General features: G+C 46.8%; 1 protein-coding gene across 3 annotated transcripts in view; it reads right to left on the bottom strand.

Annotated features, from left to right (window-relative positions):
• The window catches only part of FAM118B (family with sequence similarity 118 member B), a 499,459-nt gene that overhangs the window by 78,108 nt on the left and 400,107 nt on the right, over positions 1–21,244 (bottom strand). For all 3 annotated transcript variants that reach the window (XR_011274526.1, XM_069614207.1, XM_069614206.1), the window contains 2 exons: positions 20,907–21,035; positions 3,883–4,168 (listed from right to left, as the gene is read on the bottom strand). Coding sequence is in view for 2 of the 3 variants with exons in the window: in XM_069614207.1 (XP_069470308.1) it covers positions 3,883–4,168; positions 20,907–21,035 (415 nt within the window). In the remaining variant the exon portion in view is untranslated. The remainder of the gene's footprint in view (positions 1–3,882; positions 4,169–20,906; positions 21,036–21,244) is intronic.

The following is a 21,244-nucleotide window of genomic DNA, read 5'->3' on the forward strand; positions in this document are numbered from 1 at the left end:
TGTCTACCTGGCTTTGGAAAACAGACTATTCTTTGGTTACTCTCACTTCAACTTGAATACAGTTGGCAATTGTCCAAACCTTTGTGTTACACATCTGATCTAAGAAGGGCATTCCCTGTTAACTTAATTAATTGCTCCCTTATACTTTGTAATGTATTCTGATGCTCACCATATAGGCGCCGACTTCGATCCCATCACTTTGTTTTACTTGACAAAATTGTTTTTAAAATCTTACATGCTCTGCAGCAATATGTTGGGTCTCTAAGCTCGGTAACTACATTACGCATGCAAGACTAGAAGATGCGGCACTCCACTTAGCGCGTCCGTTGCCACAGAAACGCTTCCATGTCTACGTGATCCATCACGCACGCGCACGGGACGGACAGCTCTTCTGATCTTTCTAGCGGCGACACCACTTTCCCACCAAGTCTTGCCCTCGCCCTGATAATAAGATTCTTTTCCTGGTGAAAAACGTTTTTCCGACATCTTTGTGCAATCATACCTCGGTACCGTACTGACACGGCTTAACAGCTCAGCACTCGAAGGTAACAGCCTGTCCCTCGATTCTCTCATAAGTATATGCCTAGAATACAGTGCACGGTAAAAAGATCATGTAGATAAAAATATATATATTCTCTGACTAGGACAACCATCTCGGATGATTGCGCATGCACGAAAACCACCACTACAAGGCTTTTCTTCCGTGACAAGATTGAAACGCCACTGCCTGCATTACTACTGAAAGACAAGCCTGCTCTTCATGTACTAGATACTCTACTTAGGGTAAGTGCCACGAATCTTTGCTAGTACAGCACCCTATACACATGTGTTTCACTGTTTGGACAGGGGCACATTTATAATGTACTCCATTTTCCTTTATAGAGTTGTTTTTAATTATACTGCGCCTTTTGCAGAAGCCTCCCTGGATCTATGACCTTTGTGGATGGAGATGTGACTACAGGTATTTGGTTTCCCTTTATTCCCGTACTCAACCACACATTAATTTGATCTCCTTGGCACTCAAAATATTAAATTGTTACCTGACTTTTGCAGGACTGAATTCAGAAAATTACATTGAACCTTTCCACGACGTGACCTATCCGTCACCATTGTATCGTGTTCAGCCCAAAGGCGCCCTCTACTCATTACCCTCTGGTATGTTGACACCCACACCTTTACCTGCAATCACTAGCTGCCTATTCTAAACAGCATCCTAAATATGTTAGCACACATATTCATTTGTTGTTCTGTCCCTATATTGTTTTTAAACTAATGGTCGACTGGTGAAGCAATCGCCTTCTGTTCTCATACCCTGATATCAATCAGCTTTCACAAGTCCTGATGACAGTTCGGAACTCTTGGGTGAGTCACAACATTAAATGATTACATTCCAGACTAGACACCCTCTTCCAAACTAGAAACACAAAACAGTGTCGACAGTCCTCTTTTCGAGATGGGCTATGTTATTAATCCATGGCTCAAACTATGTTGTGTATTAAATACTGTGACAAAACTATGAATTGAAATGCTTATGCATGCACTATTTTGTTGGTATTATGCTTGCTGTCACCATTTTTTACTTTGTTTTAAAATAAATTTTGTTTTAACTACATGTGTGCTTACATTAGTGTAGTCTAATTATGCTACATTAACCTTCTCGCTGGTGTGTCTCAACATTTACCATGCGCCCTAAGGGTGAGGTAGCTTGGACTCATACTTTCTCCTATACCAATACTTAAAAACATTTAGCAAGCAGGGCTTGGGGACTAACCCAGGGAAAAGACAAGCCTGAGGATTGGCCGGGGCACTTACCCAAAGAAAAAACAAGCTAGAAGAGCGGGGCACTGACCTAGAGACACTATTTCATATAGTGCAGATATACTTGAAAATACCAGAGAAACTAACAATCCTGTCAAAGCAAATAAATAACCTAAAGAGGAATCCTAGGTGTCATTTTCAAATGACTGGTGATGCCATGAATGTCCTGCACTTCCAAACATTTGCCTTCAAGTAACGTTTTTCGGATACCAAGCCACTTTCATAGTTACTAGAAACCCTTATTTCTTAACAGACCCGTGATCTTCAGATATAAAGCAAGAAAGCATAGCTCTTCTCAGCTGACCTCTAGGCGCACACTGGACTATGACCTCCTAGTCACCTGCGCTGTAGTAGGCACCATATACCCCTTCAGCTGCACATACACTCTGCAAGTAGCTTCATTCATCATTGTTAAGTATGACAATACCGCCCTTGAAGTATACAGCACTATACAAAATGGCTCAACATCCATGAACAAGGTTCTCCTTCCCTTCTGTGGATAGGGCTGCTCTTCTTTGCAGTAGTGCTTCTTTACACGGAATAGGGCACACTGTACACAGGTTTGTCTCACCTCACACTTGTACTGCTCCCTTGCATGGATATGGCTCCCCTCGCATGAATATGGTTTCTGTCACCTTTTACATGGACCTGCTCCCACAGAATAGGGCCATTTATCCATATAATCGGGCAGCCCCTCACCCATAAGTATGGTGCAGCCACTGCCTTCAACTGGAAAAGGTTTACCTTCCATTGGATACAGCCCTCCTAGCATATACACTTTTGAAACTGAAAAGCAATTTAAGACCTTCTCTTGGTCCACAGCAAACTCAAAAACCTATAATCCAGAATGTAACCCTTGATCTCTTAGTTAGGTCACTGGCATTGTGCTTATTCAGACATATATGGTAAAATGAAATATTTCATTTTTGATCGCAGACCGGTTTTATGCATTGCTAAAATGTGTACCTGCTTTTAGCCATGATGGTTAACTTTTAAATCAAGGCAGAAACTATGCAAGTCAAATGCGACGTTCAATCCACCAAAGAGACAGTCATCGAGAATCATCCAAAGCACTCCCAAAGGTTAACATACTTTAACTTAGCAAATCTGCCCAACTGGATTCCTCAAGCTCAGTCCCTGACCTGTCCTTGGGTCTGCGCCAATGCCATTACCCGTGCTCCTGAATGGCATGCAGGGACTGAAATTAAGATTGGAAAAGCAGGATCTAAAAGCAGCTCCTGTGTACCCAGCATTAAGCAGTGAAGAGAGGCTACCACTGGGGAAGGAGGGGGTATCCCATAGTGTTCAGCAAATCTAACTTTCACATAAGATGCAAACATATCATTTTTACCATAATGTAGGACCATTTATACTTTAAATGTTCAATAGATACGTCATGTTTATTTTAAGATTATCCCAAATACAGAGTAATATTCACATAGGTGTGTTTGTTTGCTGTCAGTTGACACGAGCCAAGAGGAGTTGCTGGTAGCTGTTGGTGTCAAGCCAACCCAGGTCTTCAGGGCCACAAGCAGGAGGTCCCAGCTCCCCTTAATTTCAAACTCTGGACTTGTTTATATTTTGGAGCACTTCATCCCCAAAGATCCCTCCCCCACCTCAATATCACCTCCTGTAGCACTTAGTGTGTGCTACACAATTGGCTGAATAGGACATCACTTAAGAAAGAAATAATGTAATGGATAAGGAAATTCATCTATACACCGGAAAACCTTATTCTCAGCACACAACTTCCCATTGGTATTTTTGCTTTACTCTAATACAAGGCTAGTATGTGGATACTTCAGAGTTACTGTGTGACACACGACTTGGTAGAGTAATTCATAGCTATGATAGCGCTCGATGAATCACAATGCATACTCTAGAAATGCTTTTCCAAATCAGATACTTCTCGAAACTGGACCTGCTGTGTCATAGCAATGTCCCTGTTAAGGGGCACACTACCTGTGACCGGGGGGTGCCTAGGACAGATTGCTGTTGAGGTGCTCAAATACATGGGCCCCAATTCACATTATAGCACCTAGCCAAATAAATCAAGACCAGTACCTGTCCGACCGCGCATAGAGATCTCGTTGGCCAACCTCTCAAAGTACTCTGGCAGGTCAGAATACTCATTCCCATAAGAAATTACTTTGATTCCTTTATCCAGCATGTTCTCTCTGAGTTTCTTAAATTCGTCCACATCCTCCCTCCGCACAAGCATGAAGTGTTCCAGGTCAGACTTATGTTTCACTGCTTCCAGGAACAGTGCCTGGAAAGTGGTGTCATCCACTGTCCGTCCGCATCCCAGAAAAAGGAAGGACTTAGTTTCATATAACTTCTGTATCTCTCGCTGTGGACAGAAAGACACAAGATCTCATTAGTATTTTCTACTTCTGAGAACAGAATTACAGACAATAAAAACATGCTACCCTTTTGTTGACATGGAACATAAATCTTGAAATTACCAGAGCAACCTCGAAATGTAAACTGAGTTTTTAAACTTGCCAAAATTCATGCGGATTGAGAGCTCAATTATCTCAAGATCTCCACGTTGAACTGAATAAATGAGATTTAAACTGTACTGGGCTACTCACCCTACAACATTTACTGCTCCATATTTTATCCGAATTTGCAAAGCAATGATTAACACCAAGATCTGGTTATAAGGTAGTCATTTATTAGAAAATAACTTGCATCAGTAACACCAGCATACCAACTGGTGGCAGTATATGTATTTGCCTTTCTATAAGCTTTATTAGAACTTAGAAAACCAATATGTGATCAGGTGGTGGGCTGGCAGGCAGCTAGGACATTAGTCCCCAGAGCTGGATCAATAAAGATAACATAATGACCCTGTGTATTGTGAAATATATTCTCTCCAAACTCTTACTGAAAGTAAATGCCTAAGTGTTGGGGAGTTTTACAAAAGTCCACCAATTGTAGAACTTGTGAAGGCTCGCACTTGGCACACAAAGCTCCAACTCTTAGTATAGGCCTAAACAACACAGGTTTTATTGGTAGCAATGGCTGAGCTGCTAGGCTCATCTTAGGAGGGAGAAAGGGATGTAGGCAGTACAAAGAACTTAGAGTATATACATAGGCCAAAGATATACTGACACTAAAAGTTATATAAAAATAATGGTTTATTTGATATATACACTAAGGTAAGTATTTCTACAGAAAGGGGAGTACTAGACCACACAATAAGTAACTTAGAAAAAACAATGCATTATTCACAGTAAGCAAACCACTTTTATACTTTTATAATGGCAGTAAGCAATTGAAGTAAGTAAAACGTGCATAATAACATTCAGAATATCTGTTTCAGGTTAAATAAATGAGACAAAACCAATATTAGGTAAGTAAATACTTGCCAATAATTTCACAGAGGCCTAACACTTTAGAAGCCCATTCCTTTCTAGTTATGAGTTTCTCAGAGTCAGATTGGTGGGCAAACAGGTAAGGCACACCTTTAGAAAGTTAAAAATGTCCAGGGCAAGTCTTAAGTAGCACGCAAGTAACAATCTCTGTTGGAAAAAGGGTCAGGGACTTCAGAGAAGTCACCCCCTGAAGGCTCATATTCATTGGGCTGGGCAAACGTGTATGTGCAAACTCCCAAATACACAAATCAGCACTCCAGCAACACCGGAGCAGCAATTCAGCTGTAGGCAAGTTCTACCCATAGTCTCACAATACCTTAGGAGTGAAGAAGAGGTTGCAACACAATGCCCCCCTCTGCCCATGATGCAGCAACAGCCGAACTGGTCACTGGATTCTTGGTCAGGCAGACGGAAAAAGGGACACTAGAGTGGATCTCGCAGCATCAGTCAAGTGAAGAGGCTTCCAGCAAAGGATTCTTTGGGGTTCTGTGATGATTTTGGTGCCTTTTGGGAAGCACCAGTGAAGAACAATTACCGCCTGGTCGATTCGTCTCACTTTCTCTGTCCTGCACTCTGGTGAGGGGACTTCAAGGATTGTAATCTTGCTTCTGGAGGTCCTGAAGGAGTCCGCCAAAGTTTCAGGAGGGTTTGATCTTCAGAAGCCAATGAACTGGACAATGGCCAGAGGTTGCAGGGTATTGTCAGATTGCAGCCTGTGAAGGTCACAGCTCGTCATGGGATGGCTCGAAATACAGGTTGTCTGAAGTCGGATTGGTCCCACCAGTCTAAAGGGGAGAGTCGTCCCCTTCAGACTTCTCCTGATGCTTGGAAAATGTGGTCAGACATCAGTGATTCCACAGAAGGCATCTCTGGTCGGCTGAAAGCAGCTGCAGACATTTCTACACTTCTGCATCATCAATTCTTCTGTTCCAGGTATCAGCTTGTCTCAAGCCTTAGGATCCATGCCTTTTATGCAGGAACCCAGCCAATCAGTACCCATGCACTATTCAAACTCTGCATGGCAGTTGTCCTTTCAGGACAGCCAACTGCCCCCCCCCCAACCCTCCCGACCCCCATTTGGAACTGGTTCCAGGGAGGCACACCAGAAGACAAAGAACAGCAGAGTTTGAGTGATCTCCAGTTTCTTGACCTCGCAGACAGATGAAGCCTTGACAGGCTTAATAAAGTATTCCCCCAAATGACAAATGTCAAACCAGGACCTCTCCCACCAAGCACAGCAGAAGGAGGACCATGAGGGGACAAGCAAACAAAAGGAAAAAAAGAACACACTCACCATTTTGGGTCAATGGTGACCCTTCTGTGCACTACCGCGGCTATGAGTATAGCCTGGGAATACAAATTGCAAAAATGTAGGTAGGATAGAAACACTGCCACCAGCCATTCAGATTAGCTTGTCACTGTAACCAAGACGTAACAGGAGCAGTGAGAAAGGGCATACTATGTAGCCCCTCAGCACTCCACATAAACTGGGAGGTGCTGATCTTGCCATAGGAAAAGACAGGAAGGCTAAAAATATCCCTCTATAACAGAAAATAAAAAGGGGCGCCCAAAGGGCTCCCAGCAACACTGCACAGAGTGCTGTGTGATGCAAAAGACAGATGCCATAACACTTGGAAGAAAGTGTAACACCAAGAGAAATGTATAAAAAGAAATGCAAAGTATCCCTAAAGATAGGCTAAAAGAATAAGTAAGTGTGGAAAAAGGTTCCAACTGGCTCAGGACCCGATACAAAATCCAGTAGTCCAGCAAAATGCACTGGGGGACTCGTATGTAGAAGTGATTGTGCATAAAAATGAAAATCTACCTAACACAGAGTGTAAGGAATAGAAGATTTGCAGAGCAGAAAAAGGAAAGGTCTAATACCCAGCTGGACTAATTGAAGCATGTACACACATTTTTAAAAGATTTCAACAAAATAGAGCTCCAGATAACTCTCACATTCATCCACTGAGTGGTAAAAGCCATACTGTCCTGAAGCAGCTTGGTAGGGGAGGCCTGTATGTTATGGAGGTTGTGGGGGCAGTGGGTCAGTGAGTCCGGGAGAGGTTGGTGCAGGGAGGTGAAGAGCGACCACTTTTAGGCTTCAGAGCTTACACTGGAAAGCTCTATTGTTTTGCAAGGAACCTTGCACTATCCAACAGCAAGACTTCCTAAGTGTACAACTTCATGCGGTATGGCCCCTCCCTCAACAAAAGGTCTAAACTAACAATCACTAGTGATATTACAAGTGGTTCTAATTTGAGAGCACAAAAGAATGTGCAATATTCTCCAAAATGCTCAGACTACACCCAGCAGCAGCATGAAGCACCACACAAGCAAGCAAATTAATATGATTTTGTTTCCTTCTCCTCTTTGCTACCCACTTACTGCACTGCCACCCCCCTCTATTCCTCATACATCGGCCCCTTTCACCTCGAGTGAAGAAAGCTGGTCACCATGGAACTGCCCTACAATTGAGGAACGTGGAGATTTGGGTGCCGTTTTTCTTTTGCCTTGCATACCCACTGCATGGTTCTCGCCTTGTCCACTGAGCTGGAGGCACTCCTTACATCCCCCACCACCCATATATACGGTTTCTCAAGAATACCGATAACGCTGCCTATTAATGCACCATGCCATGGATTTTGAGTACTAGATATTTCAATGTATACGTTTTTGCACTTCTCTTTTCCACACCATTTTGCCTCATCTATGTTCTCCTTGCTGTTTGTATCACGGTTTCAGCGCAACATCATACCCCATTTATTAGACATCCCTGCTCGAATTTTCTAAATGTTAGCTGTGATAAAAGGGTATGTCTTTTTAATGTACCTATGATAAAAAGTACATATTACAGCAGAAAAGTAACATCATACTATATAATAAAAGGCCAGATGTAGGTTTGTCTGAAGCTGTCCTGCCTGCATCGCATGTTATCACCGCTAGAGGGAGCTGTTGCCTTACGTATACAACAATAAGACTTCAAGTTCATCTTCCAGGCAAACAAAATGTGTATTTCAACAATGAGAACATACAATTAGCTGCAGAAAAGGCCCAAGACAGGGATATCATTTTAACACCACTGTAACCGTCAAAGGCACAGACCTCCTACACCTGGCAACTCCAGATCTATGGACCCCCTACCCCCATCTCATCTCTACTCTCCTTCCTCATGCTCTTTCCTTAACGGCAGCACCAAGTGGGAAGTCCTCTTGGCCGGTTTCTCATCATCACATTGCTTCGTTAATGTCCATCACACAGGCACCATCCTGATTCAGGGTCCACAACCCAAACTCTTTCTCTTTGACTGCATCCTGCCTTCTCTCATTAACTTCCTTCTCCTGCATCTATATATATCTATATCTATATCTATATATTACATTACTCACCTTAATCTTATTTCTGATGCTTGTATCTGCTTAGATTCACATGCTGTGCATAGGCCGACATCTAGTGGAAGCTGCGGAGTATTACAGTTTGTTTTTCGAAACTCGAAAATGGGCGTCGACAAAGGGCGTGCCAGTAATACTATCCCTAGTGTGACGACCCCTGTACCCTTGATCCCTCACGGGTGTAGGATCCTCAGATTGTATTTTTTCTGACATGAGGTAGCATGAGGAGTAGCGTGAGTACAGATAATCCAAGCAGATAGATAGAAGGTAAACTACAAGCAACCATGCGCCTTCTCGCAGAGGGGAGGAAGGGTGGGTCGCATGTGTGAATCTAAGCAGATACAAGCATCAGAAATACGATTACAGTGAGTAATGTATCCCTTCTGAGGCTTGTGGAATCTGCTTAGATCACATGCTGTGCATAGATTAGCGAGCAGTACCTGAAGAAGGCGGTGGGATGTGAGAAGGGTCATGAGCAAATAGGTGTCTTAGAACCGCTTGTCCCACTTGTGTATCTGTCTTGGAATGAGTGTCAATGCAGTAATGCTGAGTAAAAGTGTGAAGAGAGCTCCAAGTAGCTGCTTTGCAAATGGTGTCAAGGGGTACATTTGCAATGAAAGCCAGCGTGGCCCCAATGCCTCTTGTAGAGTGGGCTCTTGGTGTGAAAGGCAGTGTCTTTTCAGCGAGTGAGTAACACAGCTGGATACAGTTAATAATCCACTTTGAGATGGCACCTTTAGAGACGCAATCCCCCTCTCTGCCTGTAGCTACGGAGACAAACAGCTGATCTGTTTTCCTTAGCGGTCTGGTTTTATTTACATAGTAGAGGATCGCCCTACGCACATCTAGGGTGTGTAGTTTCACCTCAGCCGAGCTTTGCGGGTTTTGGAAGAAGGCCGGAAGCTCGATGGACTGGTTTACGTGGAATTTAGATATAAACTTAGGTGAGAATCTAGGGTGTGTGTGTAAAACCAGTTTGTCTTTATGGACAGTAAATAAAGGATCCTGCACTGACAGAGCCTGAATTTCACTGACCCTTCTTATAGAAGTAATAACTACTAAGAAGGCAGTCTTATAAGTCAGGTGTTTGAGATTGCTCTTATGCATGGGTTCGAAAGGGGGGCCCATGAGTTTAGATAGCACCACATTAAGGTCCCACCCTGGAGGTGGGTTAGAGATAGGAGGGTGAAGTCTCTTTACTCCTTCCATGAAGGCTTTAACTACTGGTACTTTCCATCACAAAACCTTGTTATGGGAAGTGGTGTATGCCGACAGGGCTGCCAGATGTACCTTTAGCGAGTTAAAAACCAGTCCTGCATCGAGCAGGTGGAGCATGTATGTAACGATAGTAGAAGGAGTACAATCAACTGGGTTGATTTGTCTACTCTGGCACCATATCACAAATCTCTTCCACTTGTCAAAGTAGCAGTGCCTTGTGTTTGGTTTCCTAGATTCTTTTAGGATGTCCATACACCTTTGTCGTAAATTGAGATGTCCAAACTCTATGACCTCAGGAGCCATGCTGCCAGGTTCATTGATTTGGGTTGTTGATGCACTGTTTGACCTTGGTGCTGGGACAATAGGTTGTACCAGGCTAGAAGTTTGATGGGCTCGCCCACCGCCATTTTGCGTAAGTGTGGGAACCATGGTTGCCTTGCCCACATGGGAGCAACTAGGACGAGCGTCATCGATTCTCTGTTCATCCTGTTGACCACCTTCCTGATGAGAGGAGTTGGTGGAAAAGCGTACGCAAACATCTCTGACCAGTTCATCCACAGGGCGTTCCCCTGGGAGTCTGGTTGGGGGAACCTGGATGCAAATTCTGGGCATTGTCTGTTTTCGTTTGTGGCGAATAAGTCTATAGTGGGGGAACCCCACTGAGAGAAGATCTCTTCTACGACCTCTCTGTGTAGAACCCATTCGTGTTCTTCTGGGAGGGAGTTTCTGCTTAAAGTATCCGCTAGGGAATTGAGCTCCCCTGGAACAGGAAGATGTTCAGTCTGAGTGCCCATATCCAGATTTTCTGTGCAAGCTTGGACAGATTTGGTGAACGAGTCCCTCCTTGCTTGTTCAGGTAGAACATGGCTTTCGTGCTGTCCGTACAGATTTGCACTGACAGGTTTAGTAGGTAGGGCTCGAACGCTTGAAGTGCTTTGAATACTGCCAGAAGCTCTAGCAGGTTGATGTGGTTCTTGGCTATTGAGGGAGACCAGAGACCCTGGGCTGTGTGGTGGAGATGGTGAGCTCCCCACCCCGTCAGGCATGCATTGGTAGTGACTACTGCCTGTACCTCGGGATCGTAAAAGGGTTTTCCTTGAGCCAGATTTTCTCTTGTCCACCAGTGAAGGCTTTTTACCAGTGTTGGCGAAACGACCACTAGATCGTCAAACTGACCGCTTGCCTGAGACCACTGTTTCGCCAACCATTCCTGCATGGGACGCATGCGCAGGCGCGTGTGGGGGACCAGGTAAATACATGATGCCATCATGCCTAGCAAACGCATTGCTTTGCGTACTGTTATTTGGTGACCGGACTGTTATTGCGGAATTTGCAGTAGTATATTCCGAATTCTTTCCTTTGAAGGAAACGTCAAGCCCTTTTGAGTATCTAGGATTGCTCCTAGGAACTGTTTGGAGGTGCTTGGGTTTCCCCGTTATGAGCCAGTCGTCCAGATAAGGGTACACCGGGATTGCTTCTCTGCGTAGGCGTGCAGCCGCCACCGCCAGTACCTTGGTGAATACACTTGGTGCAGAAGCTATACCAAAGGGCAGTACCTTGAACTGGAAATGCCGACTGTCCACCTTGAAGCGCAGGTACCTTCTGTGCGCTGGGAACATGGAAATATGAAAATAGGCATCTTTCATATCCAAAGTTGCCATGTAATCCCCCTTTTTTAGGAGGGGGATTACCTCTTGTAGAGTAGTCATTCGAAACTTTTGGGGCTTGACATACTTGTTGGCAGGCCGTAAGTCCAATACTGGGCGCATTGTTAAATCTTTTTTTGGCACAAGGAAGTAAGTTGAATAAATACCCTTGTTTACCTGGTGTCCCGGGATGAGTTCTATCGCGTCCTTTTGTAGCAGATTGGCAATCTCTTCGGGGAGAATCTTCTGATGTTCTAAAGAGTGGGTTCTTTGTTTTGGAGGGTGGTTTCGGGGACGCTGCAGTAGTTCTATACAGTACCCTGTGGATACGGTTGACAGCACCCATCTGTCGGATGTTATCCCTTCCCATGCCTGGGTGAAGTTGGAGATGCGTCCCCCTACTGGGGTTGCATGAGAAGGGACCGTGAGCTGAGCGTCACTGCTTTGGTGGGGGCGTGCCGCCTCCCTTATTGGGGCTGCCTCTGCCTCTCCCACGTCCTCTCTTATTACCCCTGCCGTAACCCTGGGTAGACTGTTGGTTACCCGAGTTCCATTGTGTACCCTGCCCCTGGGGGTAGCCTGCACCTCTTTGGGAATTTTGGCCGCGTGTGCGGCGAAAATTGCCATTCCCTCTCTGATTAGGGGGTTTGGTGGTTAGCTGGCCTAGGGATTTGAGTGTTGCATACTAGTCATTAGCATTTTTGAGTGCGTCTTTGACCGCCTTACCAAACAACAAGTCCGGCTCCACCGGTTTGTCTAATAACGCTGCTTGTGTATCAGGCTTGAAACCAGACTGGCGAAGCCATGCGTTGTCTTAATAACAGTTCCCTCTGCAATAAGTCTGCCGGCGTTGTCCGCGGCATCAAAGGTTGCCTTTAAAATACAACCTGACACGACTCTCCCCTCCGATGAAATTCACGCCAATTGGCTTTTTAGAGGTTCTGGTACGGAGTCTATAAGCGCCGCTACCTCCTCCCACTGATGGCAGTTGTAGCTGGCCAGCAGGGTGGTGGAGTTGGCTATTCTTGCCTGGTAGGCGGAAGTGGATGCAACCTTTCTGCCTAACCCATACAGTTTTTTGCTCTCCTTGTCTGGAGGAGCTTCGGACGATGATAATGGTGTTCCGGCCCTCTTGCGGGTATTGGTAACTACCAGGGAGTCCGGTTTTAGATGGCCCCTTCTATATAGTGGGTCTATCTGGGCTGGCTTGAAAAGTTTCTCAATCCTAGGGTTTACTGCTCTGGTGAGATTGGGATTAAGGAGTGACGGGTCTATTCTTCTTCAATGTGGAAATGAGCGGCTGCACGAGACAGCACCTCATTCAGGAGTGGCTGATTGCCGATCGAGGAATCAGTAATTGGGGCCTCTAACTGTACTGGGGAATCTACCCTGTAGGGGTCTTCCTCCTGAGCCTCATCTCCATAATAGCCAGTCCCAGTTTGTTCCTCTACTATGGCCAAATCTGGGTCTTCCACCAAGGATGTTTCTCCTTGGAAACGAGAGTAGTGTTGGATGTTGAAGGGGTCCGAAGACCCTGTAGGTGTCGCAAAGTGGGACCTTGTACCTGGAGATATGGGATCCTTAGAGCCAGAGGGTGTTGCCTCGTCGGGCGTGTAGGCTAGAAAGTGTTCTGGGTTTTTTTTAGCAAAAATCTGCCAAAGAAGACATCCTTGACATCACCCTATCAATGTCAGCACTGGTCCATTCCCTAGAACTGGGAATGTTCTTTCCTGGAAGTTTTTCAGACTTCTCCTTTTGTTTATGAGTAGAGTGTTCTACCGGCGTGGAAGTGGCTAAAGGCTGCTTCCTTTGTTGTTTCTCTCCCTCCCCGTGACTGGAGGAGTCTTTTCCATGAGTTTTCTGGCCCTCAGGGATTTTCGACGCCTGGCGTCGAGTATCGGGGGTCTGATCCCTATCCTTCGAGCGTGGAGGTACGGGTTTGTGAACCGTCGAAGCTTGGTCTGCGGGCGTCGACTTCTGGAGTGCGGCCCGAGGATGGAGGTTTGTTTCATCTCCTGACGACCGACTTCCGTGACTTTAGGCAGCGAGGCACTCGTGGCAGTAGTGGATGTATGACTGGCGCCGTGCGGCGATCTAGATCGCGAACGCCCACAGGACGCCGATTCGGACCGTTCGCGACGTGCCTCTTTCCGAGAGCTTGACGTTCGCGTCGAGTCTCGGTTGGTCTTTGTGTGCTTTGTGGTAGTGTCGTGGGAAGTGCTAGTGTCGCCGGGGGTGTTCCCCATAGCCGGCCTGTCGGTCGACCCTCCGAGGTCTGGGACTTGCGCTCGGCTGTCCTTCGACGCCATAAAGCCCTCGTCGTCCGAAAGTGCGGCGTCGCTGCTGTCGCTGAAGGCGCCCTCCGCTGCCATGGCCTCTAGACGCCTGGCGTGGTGAGCCCAACGCTTGGTTAAACGGTCCTTAAGTGTTGTGGGTTTAAACCTCTTAGAGGCTCTGCAACTTGCTTCGGGGTGGTCCCTCGGCAAGCAGAGGTTGCACGTCTCGTGCCTGTCAACCCAAGGGTATTTTCAATTGCACTTGGGGCACAACTGAAAGGGTGTACCCTCCATACGCACCTCGTGGCAGCGGGCTGGTAAGTGTAGGAATAAATATATGTATGTATATATTACAAGAGTGTAGAGTGTGACCACCCCCCACTCTCCCTACTTGTAGGGCCGAGGCCGGTCCAAATCCGTCGTGTAGCCGACGGTCGATATCTTCCCCGGTCCAGCCTCCAAGTCGTATCTCGACGTTGGGGTGTAAAACGGGGTAAATTTAACAATACTTTTAGCAAAAATCTGGCTTGGCCAGGGGACTCCGCAAAGTGCTTCCGACCAGAATGGCGGAAAAAAACAATCTGAGGATCCTACACGCGTGAGGGATCATGGGTACAGGGGACGTCACACTAGGGATAGTATTACTGGCACGCCCTGTGTCGAAGCCCATTTTCGAGTTTCGAAAAACAAACTGTAATACTCCGCAGCTTCCACTAGATGTCAGCCTATGCACAGCATGTGATCTAAGCAGATTCCACAAGCCTCAGAAATATATATATCTCCCTCCCTCCCTCCCTCCTGTGACTGGTGTACCACGCCCCTGTACTACACCTCAGAAAACCTTCAAAGGCACATCATTCCTCCACCGGGCAACTCTTAACACATGTTCAGTCAACAACCACTCCAACATCCGTCTCCTTCTCCTCTTACCGAGACTTGGTTCAATGCCAGCTCAGTCCCTGCCTTTGACTCCCTTCTCCCTGATGGCTTCAAGATCATATCCAAGCCTTGACCTCACTGCACTGGTGGGGTTTTGCCTTTATCATACATGAGTGGGTGTTCTGCTCACCTGAAATCCCCGGGGGCGTCTGGAAGGCTCTGAGATCTTGAACTTTGGATGTGTAGTTGCCCAGTGCTGAATAATGAATCTATTTGTAGGGTGAGCTATCCGTCCTGCGTTTCTTGTGCATGGGCACATGACGTTTGGTGGTAAGCTGCCCGAGTTGCTTCACTGGTGCAGTATGCCTTCCTTGGGCCCAGGCCTGCTGTGACCCTGAATCTGCTGGTAGGCAGGTAGGTAGGTTTGTTAATTTTAAGTCTTTGTTCTGTTTATGGTGGGAATTCGTCAATGTATTTATCTCCTTTTCAGGTGCGAAGGTCTTGATGCTGGCGTGCTGGATGGAGAGGCACGTTTTCTAGGTAAGAGAAAGCATGCAGCGCCTTTATTGTCTTTTAAAGCTAACCTGTGTTTTCTTCTTCTCCTCACAGGCCACTGTGGTGCTGCGATTGGATGACAGCGTGATGAAAAACAGGCCCCTGGAATCCGTTAAGGTAAGTACAGCGCTGTGCGGTTGTTTAATATTGAAAGCGAACCTGAATATGTCTTTTCCTTTGCAGATGTTGCTGTGGTGCTCCGGATGGAAGCGTGGCATAGCACGATGGAATTCAGGTAAGACTGATGGAATGCAATGTTTTGGAAGCGTGCGTTCTAATATTGTTTTTCCCTTTCTCGTTATTGAAGATCGCAATGTTCGAACAGCAGCTGTGGTAGCGGTTCGCCGGAAGTCCTTAAGCTAGTACTCAAAGGTGAGTGATGTTTCTTCTTCTCTCGGTTTCCAAAGATTGCAGCCCAGTTGAGATGCTGAGTGCTGGATGGTGTTTTCTCAGGTAAAACAGAATAATCTTGTTCTTGCAGGATTACAGGAAGATTCCGAAGACCAGGAGCTGGACACGTTGAGCGTCACGCTGCGGGTTGCAGAATAACTCGAAGCGTGTTCGGCAGTCAGGGTGTGGTTTATATAGCCCAGGTAACCTAGTACCAGGGAAAGTAGCTCCAGGCCTGCCACACTCAAAACACTAGACCACATGGCTTGGTTCTTAGAACTAGACTGTGTGGGTGCTTCCATGTTGTATTTAAAGGCCCATGTACATAAATGGGACCTAGGTTGAACAGCCCTTCCTTCCTACATATGAGCCTGGTGCCAAAGGCCCCAGGACTGGCTCCAGGAGCCCTTTTGCAGTGGTGTTAAGGCCCTCAGTGTTCTGGTGGGAGCCTGCTTGTGGCACAACTTGTGCCCCCTCACAGTGGTCATGACAGTGGGTTCCTGCTTCCATCTTACCTACCCAGTCCTATTCTTCTTTTGAAAGCCTGGTTTGCAACTTAGTCATCTCTCCCATCTCCGCCCTGACCATTGCTACCATTTACCGGCCTCCAGGTTCCACCACCCTGTTCCTTTCTGAATGGGCCAACTTCTGCTCTTCCTTACTTTCATCCACCTCTAACCTCCTCCTCCTGGGTGACTTCAACATTCAATTTGACTCCCCTGGTACGGTATCCGTTATTTTCACCGACCTCTGCACCTCGATTTCCCTCTCAATTCACCCTTCTGGGCCAACCCACTCAGCTGGACACACTCTGGATGCCCTTATACATTCTGACCTCTCCACCCCACTAGTCACCTCTCTCTCTTCTCCGCCCATCTGGGTCCCTTTGGCCCCCTGACCGCTCCCCCTAATGTCTCACCATCCTGGTGCGCCAAAATCCACCAGATGAAACCAGTGACTGCGGCTGCCATCGCCTCCACCTTCACACCCCTCCACCTCGGACTACCTCCGACTCTGCCCTCAGCAACCTCCACCTCTCCATCAGCAACACTCTTGACATTCTTGCCCCAGTCATGAGGATCTGTCTGAAACCTGCCTCTAAGTGTAACACCTGGTACGACACCGAACTTCCGGCCCTGAAACAAAAGTGCGGGCGGCAGAACGGAAGTGGCTAATCTCAGTGTCATCCTCTGACAAACTGGCCTGCCGACTTCTCCAAAGGCAATACAGACTCGCCCTCCGTGCAAAGAAGAGCCCATATACAGTCACGTGTCTCCGGTGCATCTAACACCATGGCTGAACTTTTAAGATATGCAGGCAACTAGCCAACCCTTCCACAGTCTCCTTCTAAAGACTGGTAGGGGGGTCTGTACTTCTGCTCTCTATATGGTAGAGGAGAGGCACAGAGGACCCCAGCCAAGATTCTCCATTATTGGTAAACGTGGTCGAGCAATCAAGGCCTAGCTTCTCAGGAGGTGATGCAGACTGGTTCTTAAGTACTGTGTAGTCCCCAAGCCCCCACAAAGGAATGTCCACACACTATTACTGAAAACACAGTCTTTATATAATTAATATTTAAAGGTTATGTACACTTATCACAATAACGCACTTTGTGCTCAGGAAAATCAACAATGGCAAATATCTACAATTCAACAGTGGTACCACACTAATATTAGATCTCATTAAAGTGCATCAACAATACTGTAGCAATGTCACACAGATCAATAAGGGAAACCAGCAGTAGAGAAAGGAGGAAAAGCAAGATAGTTAAAACAATAGGCAGATTACTGGCCCCTACCACGGGACACAGTTTCTGTGTGGAGATCCCCCCCCACCTGGGCAACCTGTAAAGCAAAGATGTATCACAAGCCCAGTCCATATATTGTTAATTCAGTCTTACTTTCTTCTATAATGTTTTTACCCCCCCCCCCCCAATGTACCTGGTGGAGTCGAGTTCGTCGAAGAGGCGTCGACAGATCCTCCTGGAGTGACCCCTTTTAAAGCAGGAGTCACGGATCGTCGAGAGGCGTCAAGAAGCGTCAAGGAACTCGGTGATCGGTGTCGGGGAATCGACGGCCCTTCTTGAGTGCCTTCCCTTTAAAGTGGGAGACACGGGTCGTCGAATGTCCGACAGTGAACGAGGTAGAACGGCGTCGATGAGGTGGCAGCTTCGTCCAAGCGGTGCTCGTCGGCGTTGGAGCGTCGGCGTCCTGCAAGGAAGAGGCGTGCGGGGCACCTCGATGACAATAGTTCTGTACCGCAAAGAAACAATGAAGAACTGTGGCCCAGCAAGGGCGTCGAGTCGTCGATGTCTTGGTGGTCTTCGGGTGGCGGGAAACCCACTGGCGGATTCTCCTCGGCGCGTCGGTGGCCTCGACTTTCTCCGACAGGATAAGCGGTCATCGATGCGGACAAGGGAGTCCTTCGATTCAATGTCTTAGGCCAACGGAGCGGGCCGCTCCTGTCCTCGGTGGCACGGCGTCAAGCGGTTCCCTCTTCTGGGACGACACGGCTTCGACGGGCCTCCAGCGGTTACACGAACCTGTGAACCCTGGTCGACGGCAATGGACTTCGACGGTGTCGAGGTCCGGGTGCTTCACTTTGATCTCCTCGGCGGTCCCCTTCTCCGGTCGGCAGCCTTTCGATGGTCTGGTGTCCAGGGAGCTTCGCGAAGATTCAGCGGTGCTCGATGGTCCCTCGGAGCACGGGAAGAGGGCGCCTAGCCAGGTCCTCTCTCGGGTCAGTCCTCGACGAACACGGCAGCCTTCGGATCGGGTCGAAGCAAAAGCAACAGCAAGGCTGCTTCTTCCAGCTGGGCGTCGAGGGTCAGCAGTTCCAGTTACTCTTAAAGTGGAGACTCAGCTTCTGAACGATTTCCAGTGGCGAGAGGTCCCCAGATATACTATTGGGTCTCCCACCCACACTGCTGGCACACACTCAGCAGCCAATCATACAGCAGGGCATTCATGCAGTCAGTCAGCCAATCAGGCATACAGTGCACTTAGGTCATCCTCCTCCCTCTCAGACACTCGCAACAAGGAATGTGCATTGGGACAAGTACCCAGCCATTCAACACTACACACTGCATTCAGCCAGTTTCGGGCAGGGCTGTCTCAGTCTTTGTCTCTCATGCCAGAAACCAGACAGCCACAACAAGGAGTGCATATTGGTCACACACTTTTCACCCAGGGCCCACCCACAGGAGGTACCCACAACATACAGTAATTGAGAAGGCTCCAGCCAGTCTGGGCAGCACTTCACAACACCACCATATATGGAACTTCCACCCACCAGCCAGGCAGGCAGGGGGAAGGGGCAGAGTCAGGGCTTCCCAGGATTTAGGGAAAACAAGGTAAGAGGCAATAGAAAGCAAGCGGCCACAGGGGCCATCTTGTTTTCCATCAGGAATCAACTGATTGCAATGGCAGGGTCTGGGTATCCTAAAATGGAGGACACCCAGAGCACCTGTCAAATTCAGCATGGTGCTGCCACCAGCCTATACCCTGCTCTGTGGGTCACACACAGGTGCCCAAAAACATACACTAGGGGCACAGGGTTGCATCCTCACCCATGGGTGCCATAAAGGTATCCCCTGGGTCTGTACACCAAACCAAAAAGAGGAAGAGCTGCACTGCCAGGAGTCCCACATGGACTCCTGGGCAGAAAACAACACAGAACACAATATGAAAAAAGACTCAATGTGCCTCTGAGGGAAAGCCCTAGTTCTCTCTAAGCTGGACTACTGCAATAGCCCCCTCCTGAATGTATCATCCTGCACTCTGCGATCCCTCCAGCTAATCCAGAATAGGGCAGCAAGATTTATGCTTGGCCTTAAGCCCAGGGACCGCATCTCTCCTGCACTAAAAAGTCTCCTCTTGCATTTAATCTGCACGGATTAAATGCAAATCCCTCTGCATCATTCACAAGGCTGTCTGGGCTGGGGAACCACACTATCTTCAACTTTATCTCACTAAATACTCTCCCTCTAGACCACTAGGTTCCTCTGGCACCAGCTCTGTGTGTTAAGCGTTTTGCTAAAGTAGGTAGTTGTTCACTTTCCTCAGAGTGCTCCTTCCTATGGAATAGCCTCCCCCTCCCTCTGCGACTTGAGCAGGATCTTCTCAAATTCCAGAATCTCCTTAAGACTTTCCTCTTTTCCTCCTCCTTCCCTTCTTCTCTCCTCTGCTAATCTCACAGTTGCTGCGATCAGTGTCCTGGGCCCTTATGCATCCTCAGGGCTCTGACCTCCAACACTAATCCTGCCCAGCTCCCGTCTATCCACAGCACTTGCCTCTGCACACCTACCGCCCTGGAGGTTCACACTTGCATCTCCCGCGGCCCCAGACCGTATAGCACTCAACATTCCTAGCACTTCATCTGTGGCTCAACCAGGAGCTCAGACTCCCCAGAACTTACCCCCTCTTCCTTGCTACACTTGCATGTTCTGCATACTCACAAAGCATAGTAGGTTCATCCCTTCTACCTCCCCCCTCTACTCTTACATTTTGTATTTTTAATCGGGGGGAATGGAATCCAAGATAATGAGAAGCAGATTCAACAATTGGCTGTATGTACTATGTTGAACCTTCAATGGATTCTGAGAGATGTTGTTTGAGGTTACTACTCCACGTAAAAGGAGCAAGATCCTTTACTAATTTTTTTTTCTATTAACATAAATTACGTTAAAATATACGATATAATATATTTACACTCTGAAAAATGTCTTTCTTTACACACATTAACCCATATACACAGCCTTTTCCACTTGTATTCTACAAAAGCAAAAGAAAATGCCCCGGGAAGGTGCTCCAATTTTACCAATGGAATGGTTTCCACAATGGATTTACTAAAATCTCAAACACAAAAGTCTGGTTTTTGAAGTATAATTTGACATAAAGATACACCATAATATTTATATGAACTATATTTTGTTATTCTGTAATTGCTTTACTGCAGAACAAATAAACTCACAACAGACTAAGTGAAAGACTATGAAAATTGAATGATGCAGTGAAATAAATATGCCAACGTATGCAGTTTTAAAAAATGCAAATGAGTATTGGGTACATGTCACATATTTACCAATGATCCTATGAAAAAAATCTAATAACCCCTAGTAAGGGTTATTAGTGAAAATGGGACAGAAATCCTCATGGCAACAATATTTTATTACATCGCAGAGAAACGGGTGTGTGATACAGAATAATTGAGTCCTTAAATAACCTATTCTGTATTACACAACTTTTGTCTGTGCAGAAAAACAAACCGAGCACATCTTCCCTAATGAAAGCCTTTTAGAAATTCCACAGGCCATGGAACAGGAAGATTGGAGATTGAGGTTGGGCAACTCACCATGACCTCTGTGTTGCGCAGTACATTCTGATAGCCTGCTGGGTGTAGCACAATCCCGCTGGGGTTGGTGTAGACTCCATGGATGTGCAGGACGCTCAAGGGATATTTCTCTTGTGCCCATTCCAGCACCTGTGGCAGAGGAAAAAAACTTCTTAAAAATGCTCCAAGCTAAAATAAGTCACTCCTTTCATTCAGGCCTTTCCTTATCAAGAACACTGGTAAACAATAAAATCCTAACACCTCAGCAGTATTCGATACTAAAGATATATTTATACTTCATTAGTGTTGCAGGCTAGTCTATTCCGTTATTAATCTAGACAGTACACAAGCACCACCAT

Source organism: Ambystoma mexicanum, chromosome 9 (assembly GCF_040938575.1).
Source record: "Ambystoma mexicanum isolate Mex_15411 chromosome 9, UKY_AmexF1_1, whole genome shotgun sequence".
Taxonomy (NCBI): domain Eukaryota; kingdom Metazoa; phylum Chordata; class Amphibia; order Caudata; family Ambystomatidae; genus Ambystoma; species Ambystoma mexicanum.